This window comes from Manis pentadactyla, chromosome 6, assembly GCF_030020395.1.
Source record: "Manis pentadactyla isolate mManPen7 chromosome 6, mManPen7.hap1, whole genome shotgun sequence".
In the NCBI taxonomy this organism is placed as follows: domain Eukaryota; kingdom Metazoa; phylum Chordata; class Mammalia; order Pholidota; family Manidae; genus Manis; species Manis pentadactyla.
This window is the reverse complement of record NC_080024.1, coordinates 10,270,003-10,287,165: the sequence shown is the minus strand read 5'-3', so window position 1 is coordinate 10,287,165 and position 17,163 is coordinate 10,270,003. Positions and strand designations below refer to the sequence as shown.

General features: G+C 42.7%; 1 protein-coding gene across 7 annotated transcripts in view; it reads right to left on the bottom strand.

The window, feature by feature from the left end:
• The window catches only part of SPHKAP (SPHK1 interactor, AKAP domain containing), a 151,146-nt gene that overhangs the window by 12,694 nt on the left and 121,289 nt on the right, over nucleotides 1–17,163 (bottom strand). For 4 of the 7 annotated variants that reach the window (XM_057503478.1, XM_036913064.2, XM_036913055.2 and 1 more), the window contains 6 exons: nucleotides 16,089–16,148; nucleotides 14,449–14,583; nucleotides 8,875–9,130; nucleotides 3,965–7,745; nucleotides 1,950–2,138; nucleotides 16–102 (listed from right to left, as the gene is read on the bottom strand). In XM_057503478.1, coding sequence (XP_057359461.1) covers nucleotides 16–102; nucleotides 1,950–2,138; nucleotides 3,965–7,745; nucleotides 8,875–9,130; nucleotides 14,449–14,583; nucleotides 16,089–16,148 — 4,508 coding nt within the window. Of the gene's footprint in view, nucleotides 1–15; nucleotides 103–1,589; nucleotides 1,617–1,949; nucleotides 2,139–3,964; nucleotides 7,746–8,874; nucleotides 9,131–14,448; nucleotides 14,584–16,088; nucleotides 16,149–17,163 lie in introns of all 7 variants that reach the window. The other 3 variants (XM_057503480.1, XM_036913081.2, XM_057503479.1) reach the window with 2 other exon arrangements.

Below are 17,163 nucleotides of genomic sequence, written 5' to 3'. Positions count from 1 at the left end.
TCAGTGGCTACTTACTTAATCATGGGAGAAGATGGCATGCTTTCCTGATAAATGTCCAGGTCCATAATGCCAAGACTGCTAGTGGCACTACTGTTGCCATTGCTGACAAAGCAAAAGTTTACACATTAATGCCAGTCTCCACCACTTGGCCGCACTGCCGACACTGACACGCCATTGTTCCGAGAGGTCCTTCTTTGGGTTCCCGAAAGAATATTGCGCCGTGTCTAGGATTCCTAAACTGATATTTATTTAAGATCCAATCAGGGGAAAACACAACAGAAGACATTTCTGTCTCAGGCCAATCATCATCATCATCATCATCAGTATTTTCTCATTTCTGCAGTGGGGTCACACCCGGTAGATCACACCTTGTGGGTAACAGTCAGCACAGTCCTTTATTCCTCCTCCTTGTGGGAGTGAGGATGTTTATCTCTCAGCAAGGACTCCTTGGATGCACCCACTGAGACTAAGATACTTCTGAGCCTGCCGTTGGAGATATTGGAATGCTTATCTGCCTGTCTCTTGGCTTTTGAAGGAAACCGGCAGCTGCACTTTCTCCCTTTGCCTTTCAGGTTGGTGGGAGGGTTTCTGAGGGGCCTTCTATGCAGTATGTACCTGGCTCATGTTTTCCTATGGGATTACAGAATTTACAAGTACCAATTTGGGCAATGCGAACGTTTTCTAGTTCCTTCCTCTTGAAATCTTTGAAAGGAGCAATACCTGATACCTTATGTATCGTGGAGGGGGGATCGTGTATGGCATCATTTTAATAGATTTCACAATCAATATATGGTCTAGTTACTAACCTGGAACTTATTTGCTGAAGCACAGTAGAGTTGAGCCAGGTTTTAGGCTCTGTCTGTACTTGCAAAATGGAATGCGTCCAATTTCACCAAAGCCATTGAGTTTTCTCACACATTCTCTAATTCTCAATGATGTCTCTTCCAAGAATGTTTTTCCCAAAGGGGGGTGCTGGGGTACCATGTAATGGGACAGTCTTCCCTCAAGAGTAATATGAGTAACAAATTAGATTCCCTCAATTTTAAATTCCTGTTTTGAGTTTCATGCAATTCACTAAATGTATTCACTGATTGAAATCTGGTGACTCATACATTGCACTGGAGTTCATTAACCCTGTAAACTTCTGCATGTAAGGATTCAAATTCCCTTTGCTTTCGGCCTCCATATTCTAATACTTCCCACCAGTCTTTGGAATTTTAGGAAAATTATTTAACATTGTGAAATGTTCATAAGCCTAAACAAAATGAACTGTTGGATATACAACTTTCAAGGAGCCATTACACCTAAAAGCATCTGAATCCCATTTTCCAATTGGCTTTTCTGGAAAGCCTCTGGACTTATGACCCTGTAGCACATGAGACTTGGGGCAGAAACATGGGGATTCTTTTAGTTTCCACCTCACAGATGGATAGTTTTTGGTTTATGTCTCCTGATTGATTTGGCCCTTCCAAATCTTGTCTTTCACTGGTTCCTCTCTAGCTTTCCTAGAGCACCAGTACAGAGAGCAGCCGGGAGACAGGGGAGGACCAGTCAGGCCAAACAACACAACACAGTGTGGAACCACTTGCCTCATGTAAACCCAGCCTGGGTTGCATCTGAAATACAAATGAACCAGAAAGAAGTTATCAAACACACAAGGTGTAATAGCAGCTCTTATTAGGCAATTCTCAGCTGTCATCATTGAATACCCTAGCTGGGTTTTGCAGAGAAAGGAACACAGCTGACTCTGAATCTTGGCCAGAGTAATTGAAGCCATAGGGGGCATTAAGATACCTCTTAGCACAAATCACGACAGGCAGGCACCTTGACCTAAGGAGAGCTTTCCTTTTTGCTCTATTAGGGACCCTTGGTGGAGAATCATTTAAAATATATTTTTACAATCTGTGTTAAGACCTGTTTCCCTGGGAAGTCAAGTGAAGAGCAGGTACCTCATGGATCGCTCACTGAGCTGCAGAAAGCTACTTGGGTCGTCTGGATTGTCCTCCTCGTTGGCGAGCTGGGACCAGCTGTCCGTGCTCTCCCCACTGCTGCCAGCGGGGGTGGGCAGCTCATCGGGGGCTCTGCCTTCTGTTGAGACTTCAGCCTCTGGGACATCATCTCCAGCATCAAGGCTGTCACTATGGATGGCAAGATATCATTACCAAGAGTGGAAGCACAAGAACTTTTCACGAGACCTCCCTGGCTGCTCAGCTGAGCATGAGTCTCTGCCATTGTGAGCAGGACGTCCTTGGACACATGTGCGGCCTTTATTTCAGAATAACCCTTCTGCTGGGACTCTAGGACCCATTTTGCCTCTTCAGGATTACTCGCCATTGGTTTTCCCATTTCTTCATTTGATCACTTTCTACTGACTCCCTCCATGCATTTCAAAAACATGAAGTGCCCTGGTCTGCATACAAAAAAACTACTGGGGGGCAAAATGGTGTTTATAATGATACCCAGAGCATCCTCCCTGAGATTATGATTCAGTAGGGAGGCCAAGAACGTCAGTTGCAATCACTATTTGATTCAAGCCTACAACCATGTATCTTGCTGAACTACTAGGTCATAAATGTTCCCTAACTAACTTCCTTTGACTAAGTCAAACACCTGGAACCTAAAATAATAGCTTTCCATTTTCTTAAGGTCATTCTAAAGAATTATACATTGGTTATTTTATTTCTTCAACTCTTGGAGCACTTTAAAACACTTGTAATTCTCTATACTTCCTGGAGAAGGTGGGTATTAAGTGAGGTATGATATTCCTATAAGATTTTGGTAAGTATTGTCTATAACTGGAGAATCTTTGATATTTAAGAACTTGTCTTCTTGGTCAGTTTGGCCTATGCCTCATTTGGATTAGCTTTGTTCCTTTGTTTGTGTGTGTCCAGGCTTTCTTCCCCTTGCATTCTTCCAGGGTTTCATCTAGTTGGAAAGTGAAATTCTCAACATTAAGTGGCCTAGAAGGAAATACTCAAGTGCACCTGGACCACCCATACCCAAAGCCGTGCCCTTTAATGATGGGGAGCATCAGCATCTGAAGATGAACTGCTTTTGCTTCCCTTGGGATGTGGGGGTAGGAAAGTACTGGGGATTTTCAAGAGCTGCTGAAATTTGGTGAAGACTGTGTTCAACCTGTTTATTGTACTTAAACATTTAAAAATCACAGGATCTTGGTACAGTATGCATATGTCTCTGAAAAGATGATGCAGGCTATTTCTCCAACTTCTGTTTTCTGAAGCTAGTAGCTTAACTATTATTTTTTTCTGTTTTATGTGACTTTAACTAGAGACCAACCCTTTTTTAAAAATGATACAGTGGTCTCATATTCAAGAACATCATGAATTTTTGACAGCAAATAGAAGTTGGAAAAGGATCAACACTTTTTGGGCAGCCACAAAGAAACCTTACTTCAAATTCAAAATGCACTGTCACTTACATTACAATTGTCTAGAAAAGAACTATTGAAATAACCATATACTACAGGGTTGCTTATGCACTCATATGATTATACCATGCAGCTAAAGGACCGGCACTCACGGTGTCCTTGCAAAGATCCTCAGAACAAGACAAAATAGGAAAACTTGAGACACTAGAGAAAAAGGATGTCAAAATATCTAATGTCAGATTCCAATATGTATAAGTCGACATCATTTTCTTTTTGCTTGAGAATTGCCATGAATGAATTTTAAAAGTCAGCATACTATGAGAGATTAATAATGTTAATGGAGAGAATGATACCTTACTTCCTCTTTATATAAATGAATTTAATTTGTTCTAGACATTTTTTAAAAAGTACTTCTAACTTTCTATTATAGGTGCATATTAGCCCAGGGAGGTCACTTGTTGCCTCAGGAATTCAGTTCTTGCTTTAATAAAGCCCGTAAGATTTAGAGTAAATATCAGTCAAGAGGCAAAGCCCGGTCCCTTGCACCTCATCTTCTCCAGGAGATCATTCACTCACCTGCGGTTTTGACACGCACTCTCGGCAGCGTCTCCACCCCTCGCCACATCTGGCACGTTTTCCTCTCTCGAAGCCTCTTCTGCTTCCTCCAGGGGGCTGCTTTTGGAAGGGAGGTGTTCAGGTTCTCCACCACACTCTTCTCTCTGCTCCGTTTCAATCTGAATTAAAGGCACCTCCCTGGAGCAAAGTGGAGGCCTGGCGTGGGATGGGCGGACAGCATCGTGGCACGAGGACCTGTCCTTTTTAGAATCTAAACTGCTGTGGTTTGTAAGAGGAGCGGCTTTGTTCTGAGCTGACACTGGGAGATACTGGCTTTCAGTGATGGAATCTTTCCTGGGGTGAGCAGGGGACTCCTGAACGCCAAGAGCCGGCCCACGGCGCCCTCTGCTGGAAGCCGTCCTGTCTGCACTCCTCTCCTCTCGCAGGCGGGAACCATCAGCCGCAGGCTCAGCACCGGCTGCCCCGGCGTCATCCGTGATGATTTTGTTCTTCCGCATGAGCGCCTCGATGGAGTTTGCCCACGTCTCATGAATCAGCATGTCCGTCATGCGGTCAGTCCCACCTCTCTGATACAAGCAAGAGTCAGATTTGCAGAGCCCGGAGAAAGACACGCTACTGACCGGCTGTATGCTTAGGAAATCTTGCTGGCTGTTTTGACCAAAGCCATCCAAGGAGTTGGCCTTGACGGGCGCATTCACCGTCAGCCTGGCGCCCAGGGATCTGCTGTCCGGCATGGACGACTGTCTGTAGCACAACGGGGATCGCACGGCAGGCGACAGCAAGCCTGCCGACCAGTCCTGGCTGCTTCGTCGGGAGGGGGCGCTGTCCCTGCTTTCTCTTTCAATGTCCCTCAGCATGTACCTGTAGAACTCCTCCGTTATGCTCTCGGTGCTGGACTGCTTAGAGGGACAGCTCGGTCTCACACTCAGGTGGTCATTTTTGCGGCACGCTTGTTGCATAGCTGAGTTCAGGATGCTGCTGGCATTCTTGCCTGCGTAGTAATCCAGCAGTAAATCGAATCCTCTGCCTTCGTTTTCCATCTGGTTCACCATGAACCTGGAAAACTCATCAGTAATGCTCTCACAGCTGGACTGCTTGGAGACGGAGCTGGCCCTGCTGACTGGCTGGCTTAGGGTGCTCATCAAGCCCAGGCTACTGGCAAACGCCCTGGCGTTGGAGTCCTCCTCCGGGATGCTCTCGCAGCTGGAGGCCTTCAGGCGGCTCCACCTGTCTCCGCCGAGTAACCGGTTCCGGGGGCTGCTCTGGGCTTGCCAGGCGCTGTCCACCACGGAGAACTCCGTTAGGTTCATGATCTTGGCAGCCACTTCGTTTGCAAAAATATTGACAGAATCCGGGACGTCCTCAAGGTTCATGGACTCGTCCACAACCCTGTTCATCAGCTTCTCTTTGAGCTCCGGGTGCTCATCTGTTTTCCTCTTGATCTCGCTGAGCCGCGGCGGCTTGTGTTTCCTCACCGTGGCCCCTCTGGCCTGGCTTTCCTTCTTCCTCTTCAGGGATCTGCAGGATACATTTGGGGTAACCAGAAACTCAGTTCCTTGTTTCCATGCGCAAAACCAGGGTTGTTTTCCATTGGAGTTGTCAAGGCAAATTGCTGCGATTTCAGTTGCCATGGAGACAATCATCTCTGCTAAATCTTCGGCAAAGTCTGGGATGCCGTACACCTCGGCATGTTTTGTCTGGAGCATGGACTGGGCAGGAAGCAAGTCATTCCCTGACAGAGACAGGTTGACTTGAACCTCGCTGTTCAGAGGTGAGGCACAGTCATACTTCTCCTGGGCCTCTGGATGACTGGTGTCCTCAGCATCCTGGGAAATTCTGCTGCACTTGGCGACTGTCAATGTCCTTCCTTTCTCTGAAGGGGCTCTGCATTCATCCTCACTGTGATCCATCATTGAATGAGGGTCTTTTGTATCTTCTCCCCCTGCTCCTTTCAGATATATTTCCCTGGGCGGTGTGTTAGCAGTCAAATAATCAGGCGCTCTGGGACTACAGGACAATTCAGATGGCAGCGTGGGCTTGAGGAGGCCTGGCTTCCCTGGGCACTTGCTGTCTTGCTTCAGACATGCGTCCTCTACAAGGTCATTGATAGCAAGGCTAGTGCTACATGGACTGCTAAGTGGGTGGCTGCTGGAACCTTCAGTGGCTTTTGTCCTTGTTTGACTAGCAGCCCGATCAGGTGGCTGACAGCCTAGTTCTGTTTCCCTCCATCTCAGGGTTTCCTTAGAAAGGGCAGTGGAACATTGACCAAGCTGTACAATATGGTTCATCTTCCTGAACGTGAAGCATATCACACTGAAGAGCAGTTGATTTATACTTTCCATTAGGGTGTCCAGAGTTTCAGATGAATACCTGCTGTCATTGGGGTTGATTATTTTATTTTTCTGGTGAGCTTCGTCAACAGCATGCTTTAGGATAACACTGGACAGGGTCTGTGCCAGTTCATTCCCAAGGACATTTTCCGAGCACAAGGCCTGAGGCTTTGAAGCAGCTTCCATGATTCTCCCACTCATGGATTCCATGAGGTCGCCAGTGCTGCTGTAGGTATCAGGCCTTGTTAAGACCAGAGTGGCCTCCTTGAGCAATGCCTCTACAATGGCTTCATTTCCCAGCTCCATGCTCCTCCCTGTCCCCAAACTACAAAGTGGGGGGACTGCTGCAGGAGTCTCGGCTGCAAACAAGAGGCCACTTGAAGCCACAGGGCACTCCACCTCCCCGGTTTCACCCAGGCCACAGACAGCAACGGCACTCGCCACCTGGGTCATGCCACACAAAGCAGAGGAAAATGAGTATTTGCCGATGGAAGGTTCTTTGAGTACTTGGGATATTTGAGTTTGCAGTGGTTCATTGTCTCCCAGTGGATGGTTGAAAACCAGGGATTCTTGCTCTATTTTGAGTCTTTCGGTGGCCTGTGGACTGGAAATGGTTCCAATTACAGTGGCTGCACAAGCTAATGCTACTTCCAGAGCACTCTGGGGCCCTCTGCTAGAGTTCTCCCCAGAAAGGATCCCTAAGGCCTCAACAGAGATGTCTGTCTTGGGCTGTGAGGATGTGCCTGGCCCAGGGGCAGCATCACTGCCATCGGGACTCTGAACAATGACGATCTTGGGAAGCTCATTCCAGGACTGAGGGACCCCCATATCTTCTGTGGAACAGCCGCTGGGTAGCAGACCACTGCCTGCAGAGACAGTGACTGCAAGTTCCTGGGGTGGTATAGGCCGACACTGAGATAATCCAATAAATGCATCTTGCAGCACGGATTCTGCTAAATTTGTAGCGTACTCGCCAGTTGTGGCTTCTCCACCTTGTATGTCAGGAGGAGAGCCTGTGCCATCTTCATGGGTTCTTGGGACTAAGTTGTTGTCATGCTCAGTGATGGTACCACATGCAGAAGATCTGTCTTTCTTAACCATCTTGGAGAAATAAGCATCACCTGGAATATACAGAAACTGCGATTTTTCCACTTGACCTTTACCATTTTCAGAATGACAGTCATTTGCGGGGGGCCTCTCCTTCCCCACAGCTTCACCTTCCCATCCTGATGGTGGGGCCAACGGATGCAGACTCTGCAGCGCTGTGTCTTCTGCTACTCTTTCCAGAGATCCTTCTGCTGTAGTTGGCGGTGTGTGACATTTGCTACTACACTGGCCTTTGAAAGCATAAGGTGACTTTTCCTTGTGGTAATCCCATTCCTCCTGCGTGGCTTCCTCCTTTGTCATTTTATTCTCCAAAGCACTGGCTGAGACATTTATATTTTCATAACCTAGGGGAAAGAAAATGAGGGATATGATTGCTTTATGGATAACAGGTTCTCATGAGTCTAAAATAGCAATGACTTGCTAAAAAATGCCTTATAGCATCAGGTATTTTTTTTTTTCCAAAAAAAGCATTTTGAATGTTTCTTCAGAAAAAAAGGAATCTGACAGGGATGCTGAGTTTCATTATGGAATACCACTCAACAAAATGGCTTTCAGCGTGGGATGCCAACACACATACTGGAGCATTTGGGAGCTGGGAGCTGATCACCACTCTTCTATGGGGAAAGTAACCCAAGCTGTTGCATCTTAGAGCTTCCCAGGGGGTGCAGAAGGAGGAGGGGGGGATGTTTAGAGCAGCCTCACTAGTGCGCCCTATTGCAAAGATTTGCTCTGAAGTGTGCAGAGGACTTGCCCCAGGGGCAGTGGCAATGAACATCTGGAGGATTCCTTCCTCTGTGGCTAAGAGTGGGCAGAGGGACCACTGTTCACTTAGTTCTATCAATGAGTCAATCCAAAGAGCGAGGGAGTGCAAGCTAAGCACTCCCCTGGGTGATTTTCTGGGTTATTTCCTTCTATCCTCACAATAATTAAATAAGATGAAAAATATATACATTAATGACATTAAATAAGAAATACAAGTGTATAAATATAACAGTGCTAGAGGCACTAATATACTCCCAAATTATGGATAAGAAAATGGGCTCAGCAAGACTAGCTAACTGGCCCCAGGTTCCCTAGCCTAGAGGCAGTGCTAGGATGTGGGATGGTCTAATGTGGTTTCAACTAATAGGTGGCTCTACTGAGAGTATGAGGGAAGTTAACTTTCCTCCCAGTGATAGTATCCAACTCTTGGCAGGCAGGAGGATGTCCCTTTAAAGCACACAGATTTCCTTCCGCATCCCCAGAGCACTGAGGAGGAATGGAGCCATCCAACCACTAAACGTTAAGCGCAACAGTCAGCACCTTCACCAGTGTTCCTTTACCCCCTTTCCCTCCCTGAACTCAGTGAGGGGAGACTGTGATAGGTCAGCCTAACTGGGGCAGCCTGAAAAGTTTTCTGAAATTTCACCCGGCCGTTTTCATAGGGAGACTAAATGTAGGATGCACACATTCATATTATTGGACAGTTCTCACCATTCCTATATTCTTCCACCTCGCTTTCCTCCTCCAGGTGCTCAGATGCAGTTAGAAAGTCTTCCTCGATTGAGGACAGGGAACAGTTTGTGTCATCCTCCACTTTCAAGATGTTGGTTTCCAGGTGGAGCTGACGCTCCTGCACCAGTTCCAGGCCGATCAAAAACTTGTTGATTTCAAAGATGATGCAATTGGTACTGTTCGGCCCACTGCCTCTGGCACACTGCACCAGGCAGATATCTGGCAGCCAAGGGCACTGACGGTGGAGAGAAAAAAAGGCATTTATTAAAAGAAAAAATTAAAAAATCATTGCCTCTGACCTTTCTTCTTTTACCAGTCTCCCTGGTTAGAAGCAGTGGGGGCACTTTAAAATATTTGCAGTGTCTTCTGGGCTTATCATGGTGAACTGCTTGAAAGAAATTCAAGTGATGTTGGGAACAGAGGGTACCTAAGAGGAAGTTTGACTCGGGGGAAAATAGAGCAACTGATTCCCATATTTTTGTTCTCTCCTGTCAAAACAAAGATCGCCCTGGGCAAAGTTAAGCAGGTAAGGAAGACTTTATTCAGAGCTGTTAAAATAGGGGAGAGAAGCCAGAACGGAGTTGGGCCACAGCTCCATGGAATGAAGGCAATGGGGGCTGGAGGGAGGGGGTGGAGGGAGACTGCAGGCCATCTGCGTTTCTGATTGGCTTTACTTAAAGGAAAAATAAACTTTCTTGTTTACTCTTACTCTTCATGGCAGGAGGTAATTTTGCTAATTGGAGCAAGGCATCTACAAAGATAGGCTCTTATCTTTCCATCTGTCTTCTTTGATGATTTTATTTCCAAGAGATGGCTCCTCGATCCTTAAGAAAGACATTCCTGGATTGCAGAACTGGCAAAAGGCTTTTCAAAAGATTTGCATCTCAAAGGGGCAGAGAAATAATTTATAATGATAAGTTTTCTAAAGTAAATGTTCTAAGAAAAAGGAGGTCAGTGCCTAGAGACAGGAAGAAGCCTGTCCAAAGTTTAGCTGAGAGGAATTATTAAGGCTGCCTTGGGAACCTCTATTGATTACATTGAGTCCCAGTTTCTCAGACCAACATCTTTCCCTACTTTGGTGATGTTCAGGAAAACCTCTGCCAGCATTTCAGATGTGTAGCAGGTGCTCTATCAACTACAGTTAGAAGGTGTAATTTGTATGGCTCATCTGGACAGGCTGCCAAAACGAGATTTAAAGAAATCTACTGGAAGTGAACTAATTATCTCTAAAAGACAGGCATATGGGGAGAGCAATGATAAGGAGGTGCAAATTATAGAACAAAAATATGGGAATCAGTTGCTCTATTTTCCCCCAAGTCAAACTTCCTCTTAGGTACCCTCTGTTCCCAACATCACTTGAATTTCTTTCAAGCATTGTCCCACTGAGGCCTGTTAATTCTGTTCAGTTCTTGAGTTACAGCCTGTATCCTCCACTACACACTTTCACTTGTTCATTAGAACAGCCATACAAGTTTCAATTGCTTGCATCAAGATTACTAGTAAATCATAAACATGTTTTGTGCATCCATTTTTCATCTTTAAAAGAGGAACAATATGCTGATTTTTAGTAATTTTTAAGAGAAAATTCTTTGAATGGGAACAAGAGCTAGCAGGCAGGGGTGAAGCTAAATAAATTTATCTCAAAGTAGAGTTTGAAATGTTTAGGAAAAATATGTTATGTCTAAATGTTCATCTTATAAAAAGAACTATTCCAATCATATGCTTATCTGTCATTAGAGTTAACTGGGTCTAATCCTAGTTAACTTGCCATTTTGGAATCCTTGAGTCTGAATGTAAGCATGTAAGTGGTATGTTTACATGCAGAGGAATAAATACACATAGACACCCATACAGTGTTTCTGAAAGTAGTATAACTTTTTCTTACATGCATACCATTTATCAGTTTCTTTGATAGAATATTATAATTAGAACAATTCTAGGACAGATGATTATAAAATGAAAGTTTTAATTATTCTCCAAGGGACCCAGGGATCCCTAGCAGCTCAGAAATACAAAATTTATCTACATGATTAAGTCTGTTTTTCAAGGAAGGCACCCCTAATCTTGCTTTTCAAAGTGTGGGTTGTGGACTAGCAGCCCTGACAGCACCTGGACACTTGTTAGAAATGTATAATCTCAGGCCTTTTCTCAGACCTACTAAATCATTATCTGCATTTTCAAGGAAATTCTGGGTGGTTCTTACACACGTTAATATTTGAGAAGCACTGGTTTATAGCTTTGATGAAATTCGTAAAGGGTCTGTGATCCCCCAAATAGTGAGGAATTAGGGCTATAGAGTAAAAGTAGTTGGTTTGATTATGTTTCTTTCCACTGAATTCAGACATAATTCAGTAAACTGAAATTTACCAGATACTTTCAGAGCGCTTATTGTATATATAAAGTATGGTGGGAGTGCAAACTAATATGAATCAGCCTTGGGGGTGGGACAAAATATATTATCAGTGGATCAGGCATGAATACAAATAATTATGAGGTTGAGCCATAGGAAGTTACCCTATTGTAGGTCCAAATAATTACATATGGGCATCTCCTATCATTCAGATTAAATACGTATAAAATAAGGTTATAGATATTGTAGTAGGAATGAAAAGATATATTAACAAATTAGTGTGAACAATTAGGTAATATTTCAAGATAGACTTAGAGAAAAGATTTTATTAAATGAGCAATGTTACACAGGTATGGTATTTGTGGAAAGGAAACATATTTTCTTAACAATCTTCAAAGTAAGTAAACTTCCTGGGGGTCTTAGATCAATGAAACCAAACAAAATAGCCTAATATTAATGGCAGATATTATATAATTCTTGTCACAGTCTATTAGTAAATATCTGTTGAATGAATGAACAGATGAATGAATGAGGGATGTTATGAATATTTTCTTACTTTTTCCAACTGTATAATTTAATTTAAAAAAAACATAGCAATACAAAAAAGCATTAGAGTCATTTGCTGAGGTAAAAAGACAAAGACTTGAATAAACAAAGAGAAAACTGCTCATGGATAACAACACTCTCCAGAAAGCAGAAAAAGCACTATTTATATTATTCTTGCAACAATATTGTACTTTTATTTCCCAAAGGAGTCTAACCAGTTGATAAATGGATGATTAATTATTCTTGGTGTTAATACTCCCCCTGGTAACTTATTTTACTTTAGATAACATTTGCTACTTCACCTTCCTTCAATTTTTAGGACATGGAAAGAAAATAAGACACTTGGCCTTTAAATAGTCTTTTGTACTTCTCAAGGTGCCACCATATTACTTAATCAAATCACTGGGACTGCTCTCTGAGAATGGAGAAAAGGTATTTTTTAAATCCCCATCTTATAGAACAGTAAATGAAAGTTCAAAGAAGTGAGGTAACTTGTTATCTGAACTACTGAAGATTTTAGGCTGATGGCCAAAAATCTGAGGCATTGTAATTTCCTGGGTCAGAGGTACCAAGCGGCTTGCTTATTCCCTTCTTCACAGCGTCTGTGCAAACATTAGCTCTGCCCTTGGACTGATTTAGACTGATTTGTCAGTTAACCCAGCTCAAGTTGCCTCTGCCAATATCTCCACCCTTACCTGTGGATTAACAGGTAAGCAACTTTAATGGGGTAAGGCAGCCAAACTGAGAATATCCCTGAACCAGCTATCATTGACTTAGATGGGATTCAGCATTGTGTGCTTCCCCCACACTGCAGATTTATTAGAACGTATATGTGGTACCTACAGCATGATGTAGGTCTTTAGGAAACTGAGGATAGGTGAAGTGATACACAGCAAATGATGGTGACTTTGGAATAAGTGTGAAAATTTAAGAGAGTTATAGCTCACAGGCAATTCTTGACAGCTCTTAGGAAAAGTATGCAGAATTTTAAATATGCTTTTGATGGATGATCTTTAATGAGTTGTGGACAATTTGACTCTCCCTGATCCTAATGGGCATCTGTGTTGCTTTTCTTATCCAACATCATACACCCTTCTTCTGGTTCTCACAACCTGGAAGGGCGCCGCTTTCTGGCCCATTCCTAGTCCAAGTGATGCACATGGAGTTAAATCAACTCCCACTCCAGAAGAGATCATGTGACCCAGGCCTGGCCAATCTGAACATTGCATTCCTTAGGCCATAGTGACTGGTTTAAAAATGGACACATGACCCATGACGGCCAACAGAACAGCAGACTAGCTGTGAGCCACCTGGAAGGGACATTCACACTTTTTTGAATGGGAAGGGATGTTGAATGGGAAGGGAGTTTGTCTGATAATGGGGTAAACAGAGAAAGTAGGAAAAACACCACAAGAGAAAATTCATGTCCTGATCATATGATTCAAGTCCCTGTATCTAATCTACCCACTGGGTTTTTTAGTTACAAGAGACAGTACATTCTCTCTGTGCTTAAGCCAATTTCCTGTCACTTTTAATTAGAAATCCTAACTAGTTGGCCTGATGCAGAAATACTCTTAAAACTCAGGTTTGAAAACTACTTTTGCACATCTTTGTTTTGCCTGACATAAAGAGAAGTCACTTAGCACCATTTCTGTTTTCTCTTTTCAGACGATTAATTTTCTAAGGAAGTGTGCTTATTAGATTGATTGGTAGGAATTTTGTTCTAGTCTTAATTAGCAAACTGTAATGGTCTGTGTGTAGATTTTTACCAAGCATCTGGAGTAGAGCAAGAAATAGAGGATGGACTTGACAATTTGAAGGATTAAAGAATAAGAGATTTAAAAAATTTCCAGTAAAACACAAAAAAGAACAATTTGGAGGAAAACAAATGCTCATCATTTTAATCTGTAGCTGTGTTATGTATCACTATCAACATGTTTAATTTCAGAAAATTAATCTTTTACACAATGTGCTTTTAGAAATCTCTTAAGATTTTTCTGCAAAATGATTAATTTTTAAAAATTTAAATTTTTCTTCAAAAATCATTATAATGACTTATCTAATAACAATGAGCATTAGTGCACTGAATATGAATAATAGTATTTTAATTCTTACTGCATTTTTAATAGCATTCTTTTCTTCTGGGATTTTCTTTGGGCCCAGAAAATCCCTTTCTATCCTTAGGGCTGCTATTCTGTATTTATTGGCTTGGCTGGTTTGGTATAGCCTAAGAAATAAAAAAATATCTAGAAAGAAGAAATTGGGGGCTTCTGGGAACCATATGGCAAGAAACAGAATTTTGGTATTGTTTCTGAAACAGAAGACAATTCTGTTTTTATTATCCAGTAGATTTGTAGAAAACCAAGCAAACCAATCAATGCCCATTGAGTTTGCTCTAGTTTAGGTGCAACTTAGCACCTTGAACTTGAGAGGATAATGAATGTTAGGAGCTGATGTAAGGGAGCTCTGCCAACTCTGAGTAGCAATATTTAAGAGAAATACAAATGAAGACCATTCTTGAATACAAAGACATTTTTGATTTTTATTGTATAGGTGCTTACAGGTAGTATCTATTTGGGATTTTGTGCTGATTTGTGCCGAGTCAACCAAATATAATATCACTAGTTTATACCTTATCAACAGCTTAAATTTCTTACCTGTGAAACTTCAAAATCTGTCTGCAGATTTCCAGATGCTAACCCACTTAGGAGGACAATTTCATTTTCTTTTGGCTGTTGGACATTCATGGAGCTGATAAGTTTTGGAAGATCTGGTGAAACGTTGACCAATTTCTGTAGAGCAAGAATCTTTATTAGTCTAGATGATTTTTTTTCACTTCCAAACAAAACTATTTACTTGAAAATACAATATACTCATATAACTACTCATATTATATATCTCTTAATCTACTAAGACTATTACCAGAAGAGATTCTATGAAATCAATCTATAAAGACTTAGATTGGAATCGAATATTCCTTAAACATAAAGTTTTAACAATTCTTTAGTTCTAACTTTCCCAAAAGAAACACTTAATAATTAGGGTCACACCATAGGTATACATAGTAGTTTGGGAAGTTTTTTCTTCTATGTCCCAGAGTAAGAGACTTGTTGACTAATAACCATCTGTTCTAATAAGATTAATAATAATAATAAAAAAAACAAAATAACTTCTAATATTGATTCTGTCTGTTTACTAGGCACTATGCTAACCACTATACATGTTACTTCTTACTGCCTTTAATCCTCATGACACCCCTCCATGGATTGGGTGCCACTATTTCTTTATATATATATATACATAGCTTGAGGCCCAGAGAGGATGAGTACGTAGTGCAAGTTTATGCAGCTAAGTCAGTGCCAAGTGTCTGCTCTTAGCCATAGCAGAAGATTGCCTCAACTCACTCACATGAATCTTCAAAGGCACAATTCTTAAGTTGCCACCTTGCTTTGGACCTTCCTATTCACTCTTTGAAGGACTCTGCACTATCACCCCATCATGTGAAATCATGTGTGCAATTTCTTTGGAAAATTCCCACCAGTACTACACGATTGAATGACATTTGGAGCTCAGTGAGAATCTATAATGGATGACCTTATAGGCAATTGGGTTTGAGAAGTTTCTGGTGCAGCATTCTCAGGAAAAACATCACAGGAGTAACCGAGGAATTGCAGGTCTGCTGTTGTGATAATTAAGCAATGGGTGCTGTTACTCACTACACAGTACTGTGCCAAAGAGTGAGGTCAAACCAGCTTGGGCATGAAATGATAATCTTTTCACCCCAGTTACTTCTTCCTATTGAATCCCCAGGTTCTAGTTTCCAAAGGGCTGAGGGGCCTTCAAGTTCTTGCATGTTGTCAAGGATTTACATCCAGATCCTCACGACCTCGGATGAGCTTGGAATTTGAGTTGCTGTGAAGTGCAAAAAGTCTGAATCCCAGAGGAGTGCGGGGCTGGGAAACCAAGTCTAGAGATAAAACGTGATGAAAGGAGCAAAGCTGAGAGGCAGAGGGAACGGCTAGCTGGCCCCAGGCAGGTTTGGGAGAAGTCATCTCAGCCAGGGTTTGAGAGTGGAGAAGGGGAGGGCAGAAAAAACCACTGGAAGATGCTAGCGGGCAGGAAAGCAGCCTTGTCTTCTTGGGAAAGCAAGTTGCACAAGTAGACGGAAGGCAAACTGCTTAGGAAGGTGGCAGGGGAAGGCAGGAGATGGGCTGTGAATAGAATGACCTCCATGCTGGCTCTTCCACCAAGGCAGCGGCCTGGTAACGGGCAGCCAGAGGGCTCAGGTCCTGGTTACCTGCTGCAGCTGGTCCAGGCGGTGTTCATCCTTGTTCACGTCCAGGTTCACAAAGCAAACCTGGGAAAGAGGATAAAACAAACAAACCTGGCAGTCCATTTTGAAGAAAACAGTACCAGTTTGGCACAAAAGATTTGAGAGTCCTACACCTTCTATACAGTCCATCTGGCACAGAAACCTTCCTTTAACTTTTTTTTTTTTAATTTTGGTATCATTAATCTACAATTACATGAGGAACATTATGTTTACTAGGCTCCCCCCTTCACCAAGTCCCCCCACAACCACCATCACAGTCACTGTCCATCAGCATAGTAAGATGCTGTAGAGTCACTACTTGTCTTCTCTGTGTTGCACAGCCTTCCCCTTGCCCCCCCCACATTATACATGCTAATCGTAAGGCCCCCTTTCTACCCCCCCTTATCCCTCCCTTCCCACCATCCTCCCCAGTCCCTTTCCCTTTGGTAACTGTTAGTCCATTCTTGGGTTCTGTGATTCTGCTGCTGTTTTGTTCCTTCAGTTTTTTCTTTGCCCTTTTACTTTTGGGCTTCTATGTACACCTCTATGTAGACGCTGTAATTCCCACTGATCTCCCACCAAATGTCCTCCTCCTTTCAGGGCCCAATAAACAGTCTCTTTGCATTGGAGTCAATTTAACAATCACAACATGTTCAGGTTTATAAAGGGGTATTGAATCTCATGAAGTCAGAAAGTAAGACCTGTAATAATACTGTTTATAATCACAGTGAAGGCTTCTGTCCATTTCCCTCTTTCCATTTCTCATTTTCTATTCCCTTTCTCCTCCCAGTTTTAATGTGGGGTGTGATAAGTAGATTTCTCTGCTTCATGGTTTTTGTCAATTTTAATTTATTTAATCTTGTTGTACAGTGTGTGCCTCTTTGTAGCCATTTTAAATAAGTGCCTGAATAAGTTAGGGTATGAAAATAACAACAATATTAAATAATAATTCAGAACAACAATAATTTAAATTTAAATCTCAAACACACCACACAGAAAAAAATCTACCAAGGGCATTTGGATAGGGACAGGGAGAAGAAAACTTAAGAAGTTTCAAAGG